At 48.3% G+C, this 9,603-nt stretch overlaps 1 protein-coding gene across 1 annotated transcript; it reads right to left on the bottom strand.

Moving 5' to 3' along the window:
• Positions 1-5,681: 5,681 nt before the first annotated feature.
• On the bottom strand, positions 5,682-8,150 carry LOC119550537 (protein gooseberry). The gene is made up of 2 exons (XM_037859259.1): positions 7,946-8,150; positions 5,682-6,930 (listed from the first exon to the last, which is right to left on the bottom strand). The coding sequence occupies exons 1-2, from the start codon at positions 7,998-8,000 to the stop codon at positions 5,690-5,692; spliced, it is 1,296 nt and encodes a 431-aa protein (XP_037715187.1). The 5' UTR covers positions 8,001-8,150; the 3' UTR covers positions 5,682-5,689.
• Between the last annotated feature and the right edge of the window lie 1,453 nt (positions 8,151-9,603).

Below are 9,603 nucleotides of genomic sequence, written 5' to 3'. Positions count from 1 at the left end.
TGTCACCTCCTTGGGCGAAACAAATTCAACTTGGTCATGGGGTATTACTTTGTGCGTTATTAATGCCAGTGCAGATCATCTTGTAGTCGCATTTTTTGCTTTTTGTCAAATTATCAATGATCAGCCATCCGATCCGGAAAGGATAAGCCTAGTTCGGGTTGTCCAGTTAGCAATGAAATGTGTGGCAAATCGTAATTACTGGAGGAGGATCTGGCAGACTAGTAAATAAGTCAATAAGTGTATCCCAGAAAAAGGAACCATTCTTTTTAAACAAGTTACAGTTGCCAAATTCTTATCTGCTCTTAACTTACCACACAGAAGGCAACTTGGACTTTATTGTACGTACTACTTGACATTTGTTAATGATTCCCAAGTAAAAATAAAATGTATTATGGTTCATCAGGTTAGAAATGGCCGACATTTCCACGACTTTTGGCAAGGATTGTTGCAATTCATAATGGCTGACGCCGAGGGAAAAAGATGTATGGAATGTTCAACCCTCCAATGGAAGGGACGCAGAGCTCTGAACAACTTTGGCCTGGGCTGGGTCACACCAAGCGTTTATAACCGCCAAAAGCAAACATCCACCGAGCATTTTGAAATAACCGTGAAAATAATCCATCTTTCCGCTAAGCAAGCTGCAGTCCGCTCCCGTCACCTCATCCTTTCCTGACACTTCGACGCATGGCCTGCCTAGAACTCCCCTCGGTATGGCCGCTTTCGATGGCCAGGATCAGGGCAGGGCAGCTGCCGGAGGGAGAATGGCAGCAAAAAAAGTGTCAAAAAATGTTTCGTTTTAGATCTGTTGAAAAATAATGCTCCCGTCTTTGTCCTTTTCCCGTGATTTCTGCACGCTTCACGCCAATTTGCGCGCCTATCAGCCGGGAGATGGCAGCGGTGGTGGTGCTGCTAAGCGCGTCCCAGTTCCCTGGTCCGCTCCCGGGTCTGGATGCTTTTCCAGTTTCCCGATAGCGACTGCTGCATCCTTTCGCATATTGTTCCCATTCGTCCTTACCCCTGCTATGGGAATCACTTTCAATGGCGCGAAGTATAATTCATTTAAATGATTGGGTTGTTTGTATAGACTGCATATGCGGGGAGGGGCCGGGGAGTAGCTGAGCTGTGCTAGCCGTGGAAATTAGTTTTTCCACTCGTTCACAGAGTCATGCATGTTCCGCAGTTGGTGGTGTCCTTGGGGGTGTTCCAAATGGGTGAGCGAAATGGCGTGGTTCACATACAAGGAAATCACGTTAGGAATTACTTTTGCCCAAGCAAAACTCAGAGTAACACATTACCTTTTAGTGACTTTGGTGCATAAACAGACTTATTAGTTTAGGGTTTTAGAGCGAGAAAGCTTCGCCTTGCCAGTATCTTTGTAAAGAGTAGAAATTACCAACAATTGACTTAATAACAATCGCTTGTCTCGCTTTTTTTCGATAGAAAAGCAGGCGAAGAAAACAGTAAACGAACCTACTCGAAAGTATTCGAGCCGGACTCGGTGAGAGCACAATACGGCTACAATTACAATTACAAATGCCAGTTGGCAGGCCGGCAAAAGATCAAAGCGAAGCACAAAGCTGTGCAGGCTAGGAAATAACAGAAAATAACGTTGCCAGCGTGCACAATAACAATGGCAATAAAGATAAAAATAATAAAATATAAGCCAAGGAAAAATAGTGTACAGAAAATGGCACAGACACAACGGCAACAAGAAGCATTGCATACCATTTCCATTTCCATCTGCAACTCCAGCCCCAGCCCCATCTCCCAAACCGAATCCGAGCTCATCGCCAACTTTCCCAAGCAATGCGAGTATGCAAATATATCACAGTCGGATGGCTAGTTACCTGATGGATGGTACAGCCGAATGTTCCATGAGTCATCCGCCCTGGTGGCCGCTTCCTTGATCCCGCAAGCGCGGAGCAGGTACGACACCGAAGTTACGGTTTGATCACAAGTTGAGCGTAAAATATGCTAAAGATCATCGGGTGTCAGTGACTGTGTGTGCCGGCAAATGAGCGTAAAATGATCAAAGAATCTTCGCGCGCTATGCCAAGTCTGCCCCGTAGTCTTCCCAACCCCATCTCCTCTCTGGACCCCCTCCGATCACCTGGAAACGGTCGCAGTCGCACAGCGCACGTATACTAACTACGTGCGCGCATTTTGTAAAATAACATTCAATTTGTGCAACCTGATCAAGCCATTGCAGCGGGCTCAGATCACCGATCGCCCTTCGACGATCATCGAATAGCCTGCCTCAATAAATAATCAATGTACTCCGTTGTAATCACATTTCTGCGATCCACATTTCCAAATCCCTTGACTGACGATTGTGCATATTTTTACGCTTGCTTAAAACGGCCGAGTGCCGAGCTCAAAGAAGATCGCCGACGGCTCCCGCTCCCCCTCAACTTGGTCCAAACTGCCACCATCGGAGATGGAGATGGAAATTACATGTTGCAGGCCCCGCTGATGATTTCTGCAATTGCTGGCCAACGTCGGCGGCAATAACAACAATTTGTTCGGATAGCCGGTGCAGACAGCCTGGCTGCTGCCTCTTCATCGCTGGTCCAATTGGCCCGAGTTGGCATCGGCATCGGCATCGGCATCGAAATCAACTCGCAGCTGCATCGCCATTACTCAGCCGATCTTCGGGGCTCCTCCCGGTCTGGGGGGTTCCTTATTGAATTATAATGTTATTTAGTTGCGGCTGCCGCTGCGGCTGCGGCTTCTCCATCGACGTCATCGATGGTGGATTGCAGACTTTGTGGAAGCGATCGTCGCCTGGGGGCTCTCCTCCAACGCGATCGATGAGACTGCTCTTAGTGGCATATGAAGACATTGTAGGGGTCTGTTATTAGATGGTTTATAGGTGCCTGCCTCGAGTACATAACGAGTCCGGATCCCGATCCCGTTCCTGATCCTGGCGCACCTGTCAGGAGAATCCTTCTTGATATAGACGCACTCGCACCACGCGCTGTGTCCAGAATTAAAAGCCCACATGCGTAACTCAAACACCCGGCTTATCAAATTCTCAAAGCGAATCGATCAAAAATGCATGCGTAATTGCCCCGAGGCGATTTTGGATGAAAAGGGCACGCAAGAAGTCGAACCGCATCCAAATGCTGAGAGAATCAGACCCCTTATTACCGCACCGCGCTCCAAAAACAACACACAGAGATACGCTCTAAATTTGCGTTACGTAACGGAATTTAAAGCGTTCCTTATCAGATTGGTTTTATGTTTTATCAACGCTCCCATGAACATGAGCATGAACCGTTGTTGTTGCTCCTCGGCTGCGCCATTTAATACGTTAATAATTTTTAATGAATATACGATAAATATTTTTTGGCGTGCGGTTCGGAACAAGCGAATGAGTGTGTGAAAAATTAGCGGAAAATTTCCAAAACGTCAACACTTGAAAATTGTATATTAATTCGTCAGCAGATGGTTGTTTGGCTGCGGATCGATGCCAATTAACGGTTGCATTTTCGATTGGATGCAAGTAATTTGGTTTCAGCGGATTGGTAGCGGTCACATATGACTACAAAATTATATACAAATCAAAATCAATAGTTATTCGAGACCAAGTCGCACCTAATCCTTCGCGAAGGTGGTCCATGATCATCAATCAAAGGACAGAATTCCGCCTCAATGTGAACTTGAAGCGGATCCAGCTACCGGAGCTACACCTTCACTCAAATTGGCCACACAGGAAGTCTGGATTGAGAAAAAGAGGCAGCGAAATTCGCATACTCCAAGTGGAAGAAGTGTCTATCGAAAACGCATAAATCACGGGTTTCTTTTTTGTGTCGGGAGGGCCTTTCAACAGCCTTGTCAAATGTGCCGCTGCGGAACTCGCACTCGGGCTTGTATCTCAGCTCTTCTCTGGCCACACAAATTAAATTTGTATAAAAATATCAAAGTTGGTGGCCCAGGACCCAGCACAGGATAAGGGACGTCAGGACAAACGAAGCCGCAGGCTACTGTATGGCATGGGAATGACAAAGTGGAAACAGGCCACTGCCTCGGGCAGGAAAGAAGTCCCCAGGACGAGATGTGCGATCAATTATGATTGTCACAGTTGACACACATTATCGCCCTCGCAGAGGCCCCGAACCTGTCGTCGTCGTAGGACTCTCCAGATCGTCGGGCGGACGAAGTCCGGCGATATGAGCTAATTGATGTTTTCATTTGGGCACTCCGACGGCCAGAGAACGTTTTCATTCTAGGTGGTAAGTGCGACGCCCGCTGAGCACACATAATTGAGAGCAGCGGGAAGGTCCTGAAGAAAGACACCGATCTCCGATCTCCGAGGTTCGAGTTCCGAGATGGTCCTACCTACGGCTGTACCAGCAGCACCACCCAAGATCCCGACCGGCCGTAACTAGTGCATGGGGAGAGGGCTGAGACAAGTATGAGTCCTGCCCTCCTTCGCTGTCATTTTGTCAATGGCTTTGTTCACTCCCGTGTGCACTTGGCTGCCCTTTCGGGTCCTCTCATCTTTGGCCTGGCCCACATTCCGGCGGCATCTTAAAAGTCCTGGTCCGGTGACGTTGGTGGTCGCCGGATTCCATTGCTCATATTTTGCGCATCTCCTTTGTCAATTGCTCTATTTTGCTGCGATGTGTGTGGGTCCCCCGAACAATGCAGAGATCCTAAATTATTTTCGTATTATCGAATCCGCTGTACGTGTTTGTCGTTTTTGTCTCTAATTGTTTAATTGTCAGATCATGAGTCGGCTCGTTGTCTGGATATGTCAGGAGAGCGCCCTTGCCCAGGCTCCGACCTCCATCTAAGCTACAAGGGATATTTGGGCGATCGACATGTTAGTACATTGTCAGCTTGTCATTTAAGGAAACAGTTTCTGTACTATTTTGAAGGATTAGTTGCTTGTGCTTGTCAACCTGTAAGGGTGCTGCAGAAACATGACCAAAACAGGTCATGTGTGTGGTCCAGGGATTTTGGAGACAATGTCATTAGTTAAATGGAGTGTGAGAGGTTTGTCTCTATTGTGTGGATTTTTATAATGGGATATACGTTTCATTTTAATGGGATATCGGAATTTGGGATAAGTCCCACTAACATGATTCGATATTTCAGATATATCCCTTTGAATCACTAAATATAACGTATTGTAATTGTATACATAAAACTAATTTGCAAATTAATTGATTTTAGCTTAGTGTCTTACAATATTCTACACAATTAAATTTTATCTACTATTTTACTACATTACATAAACTTGTCAAAAACTTTATCTGAACACAAAAATGTCATGAAAAAATTGTTGGGTACAACGCAACTTACTTTTTATACTCGTTTCAGAAACAAACTAATAAAAACTATTGGAAAACAAACTTACTGAAACTTTCGATCATGATTTTTAAATAATATTCAACATTTCCATACATTTATACAGTTTGTAGTACTGTTAAGAAACTTTTTTTATGTATATGTATTTATACCAACTTCTTCCAAGAAAACCCAATTCAGATTATTTCATTTTAAATTTCAATTTTTATTGTTTTGATCATCGCTCTCTTATCTTATATATACCAAGAACTTGCTTCTTAAAGTACGATTTAAAATAATTTTAAACAGTCTTAGGGTCTTTAAATGTCGACTTATGGCTAGTTACATTACGAGATTAATAGTCAAACGTTGAGAGAGATAACTTAGTATCGGATTAGAAACCGAAGTAGGGATAGGCGGGAGCACTGGTCATCATTGAGCTCTTCTGGTCGACCTGATGATGGTAGCCGCCAATGTGGTTGCCTGCGGCAGCAGTGGGTGGGAAGAAGGATCCAGCGAAGTTGTAGCTGTCCCAGGAGGAGGGGTGGTGAGAGCCGGAGGCAGCGGCGGATGCAAACTGGGATCGGAGATGCTCCGCAGATGTGGCAGCAGTCGGGGGCATGGAGTAGGCAGCTGTTCCAGTGGATGGGTAGGCAGCACTGGTCGATCCCACGCCGTAGGCGGAGTTTATGAACTCGTTTCCGGCTGCGGGCTGCTGGGCTTGTGTCTGCACGGGACTGTGGGCGGCGGAGCTGCTACCAGAGGTACTGCTGGCCGGGGACATGGACGCCACCGAGCCACCGTAGCCGGCGTGATTCTCATAGGTAGCTCCCGATGTCGGCCAGGTCTGGGAACCGTACAGACTCATGCCCATGTTGGGAGCAGGGGCGGAGCTGGCGGTGGCAGTGGCGCCGTAGGAAGCGGCAGTGGGGGCGAAACTGGGCACCTGCTGGGTGTTCAGCTGCTTGCGTAGACGTGCACGGCGGTTGGAGAACCAGACTTGGACGCGGGCCTCGGTCAGTCCGGTGCTCTGGGCCAGCTCCTCGCGGGTGTAGACGTCGGGATACTGAGTACGGGCAAAGATGCGCTCGAGGGCGTCGATCTGGTCGTTGGAGAAGGTGGTGCGGGAGCGCCTCTGCTTCCTCTTCAGCTGCACACTGGGCTCAGCGTCGTCCTCGCTCTCATCCTCGCTTCCTGCTGAGCCAGCTCCTCCGCCGAGGATGCCATCGATGCTGTGGGAGGTTCCCGATCCGGAGGATCCACGCAGAAGGCGTGAAATAGAGCTCACCGACGGGGCACTCTGCTTGTCACAGACTCCGGCCTCAATCAGTTTGGCGCGGATTTCCCAGCTGAAGATGCCGGGCTGTGACTGCTTCAGTTCCTCGATCCTGGACTCAATGTCGGGCGTGGCCACTCGGGGCTTGCTGCCGCCGATCACTCCCGGGCGGATGGAGCCTGTCTCCTGGAAGCGGTTCAGAATCTTCGAGACGCAGCCGTGAGAGACGCGCAGCTGGCGCGAGATGACGCAGGGACGGACCCCAGCGGCCGCCATCTCCACGATTTGCCGACGGATGTGGTTGGGCAACGGACGCCCGTTGATGAAGACGCCGCCAAGTTGGTTGACGCGACCTTGTCCTATAAGCAAAAGAAAAGAGGGAATGATAAGTAAATTTGCAAGCCATCTTTTGTTCTTTAAGTCCATCCATGGAAGTCTGATCCTATTACAAAAAGTAGGTTTGCTAGTGGCCTTTTTTCGGGATCGACCTTTCAATTAACTTTTTCTGTGCTCGATTGAGCGAAAGCAAGTAATCTAGTTAGCCAGCAGTGACCCCTTCACTGCATTGCACTCGAAATGGACTAAGCAGGATAAGCCAGGGATCAATTCGCACGATCTTTTGTTGCAGATCAGCACAAACGATTCGATGGCCATTTGTAGACACAACAAAACGCAAATTGGCAATTTGCGTAGGTCTTTGCGAGAGAATGGAAAGTCTCTCGCCGACGCATCGGTGGCGGTGGAAAAATTCCGATCTCGCCGGGGAACGCAGCTGCATCCCCGTTTGGCCCATGCAATCAAATCAAACTAATAATCCGTAAGCGCTGCAGACGCCCAGCTGTGCCAGCTAATACAAGTGTGTACGTATGAAAGGCGGCCCCAAAACAGCCGAAAAGAGAAATAAAATCCCAGTCCATGTGCAGGGTCTGTTGTTTGGGGCGCTGACGTTGCCCAGCTACGTGATACACAAGACCCCGAGCCCCAGCGCAGACACTGAGCCGATTCAAGATCAAAGTCCAGCGCCACAAAGCCGCCAGGGAAGGAGACGAGTCAGAGCCATGAGACGAGACATGAGCTGGCAAGACCTGGTCGCGCCAAAAAGTCTGCAAAGTCCGCACTGGAAGCCCGGCTGGCTCTGGGACTGGCCGGCCGAGTTGGCGATCACAATCAATAAGTCAAAAAGCTGATCACGCTGCCGAACGGGTAATGATCTCTCGTTTGAAAACAGCGGGCGAAAGCGCTGCCCCAAATGATGAGCCAGCACTTTCCTATGTCCGAGTCTGGCGTTTTGTACTCGTAATTGTGGTAATTGGTAGTGCTCGTTGTGGTCTGTGATCCACTATCTATGATCTGCGATCTACGGTCGGTGCTTACCTTGGAAGGGATATCCAGCAAAGTAGGGTGTCATGTTGAGAGCCGAAACAGCCATGTCTTCTTCAGTAATCCGTTGGGGAGATGTTCCGTGGAATTGTCAACGCTTTGTGGACTAAGATCTTCTCAGGGCCCACCGACAGTTCACAGAGTTAGAATGTTCTCGGAGTAAATAGCTATCGATTCTGCTGAGGCGAGTGCGCAGGGAATGGTGATGCTGCTCGTTTGCTTGACAGCTCGAAACTGATTTTGAAACGGTCAGCCACAAGACTAAAACGAATCCGTGAGATTCTCAGAGCCAAGAAAACGGGTTTTCGTCGGCGGAGAGGCAGTGCGGGCGAGGGTGGAAGTGCAGGCCGGCAGAGCGAGAGGCGGCGATCGCCGGAGAGCGCTGGTGGTAGTTAGAGCGGAGCAGCTGCCCACCCTGGCCCGTATGCTAGAGCAGTGCCGTGAAACCAGAAACGAGAGAGAGAACCCAGTGAGTTTCCATAGCATGGCTGCAATTTTACTTAGCTCCGCCCATAGAAAACCGAATTGAATTCGGAATTGAATTTCGTACCCTTCCCAGACGGACTTTTGACTCTTGGAAAACCCCGAGTGGGCTTAGGCTGCACTTATGATTGTTTATTTTATATGCGCTTGATTTGGAGTTACGCGCCTGGGGCCTGGATCTGAGGTTTGATATGGGTGGGAGGCCCTAAGTCCACCCTGATTGCGCATACCATAATCATTTTGTAAACACGATTTCCACCGCCGCCTCAAATAAACTGTTTTCCGGAAACCATATTTCTGTGCGACGCAAAAATAGATTTCCATTATGAAACCCGTAGGAAAGCAAACACTTTTCTTGCGTCCAATGAATGGGAGAGGAAAACAGAATGCAAAAAGTTACTAAGCCCTCCAGGTGCGTGACGTTCAGACCTCGCCTCCCGTTCCACCTTGAACTCGGCATAGACAGCCATGGAGCGCATATAACTTGCATTCCTATCTGGCTAAAAGACGCCCTCGCCAAATCAATGGCCTTGCTAAATGGGGGACTCAGGTCGGGTACACGTGTCTGGCTCAGTCTGTGGCAGGATTTTCCTTTTCAAACAAGTTCGATTCTTTCTGATGACGCTGCTTTCAACTGGAAGGACAAGTGCCTTAAAGGCAGTTATATTGGGACTGGAAGAGCTCTTGACTGTTCGGGTACAATGGTCCAGCTACAACTCAGGGACACGCTTCATTAAAAGTTCATTTCGCAGCTGTGATTCAATTACTGCAGCAATCCAACAGCCGCTGTTTGCCTACACTAATTAGAAAGAACCCCATCTCCATCCACATCTCCAAAACAACTTCCAAAATTAATATTCATGAGAAAAAGAGACTGGGAACGACCACTAATATGTGTGGCCGAGTGGGAAGCTGACAAAAACATTTTCGCACGGGCAAAAAGGAAGAAAAGAAGGAAAGTAAACTCCATTTCCGAGTGCATGACTTTTGGTTAATTTTCTGAGAGTGCCAAGCTACGAGCTGGCGGTCAAAATCAAAGAGGTTTTGGCCATGTTGCGTATACGCCGCGTGTGCGAGCATTGAAATTATGCGGCATCATATCCAAGGCAAGGCTGTGGACGTGAACAATGTAGACAAAGTTGTTGCCACTGCTGTTGGATAGGGCAATT

Source organism: Drosophila subpulchrella, chromosome 2R (assembly GCF_014743375.2).
Source record: "Drosophila subpulchrella strain 33 F10 #4 breed RU33 chromosome 2R, RU_Dsub_v1.1 Primary Assembly, whole genome shotgun sequence".
Lineage (NCBI taxonomy): Eukaryota > Metazoa > Arthropoda > Insecta > Diptera > Drosophilidae > Drosophila > Drosophila subpulchrella.
Note: the sequence above shows the minus strand (reverse complement) of the source record. Positions and strands in the feature narration are given on the sequence as shown.

Bases quoted from the DNA above. Each gene is read 5' to 3' on its own strand.
- LOC119550537 (XM_037859259.1), bottom strand. From the start codon at position 8,000: ATGGCTGTTTCGGCTCTCAACATGACACCCTACTTTGCTGGATATCCC. The intron at 6,931-7,945 runs GTAAGCACCGAC...TTTTGCTTATAG, and splicing joins TGCTGGATATCCCTTCCAAG to GACAAGGTCGCGTCAACCAA.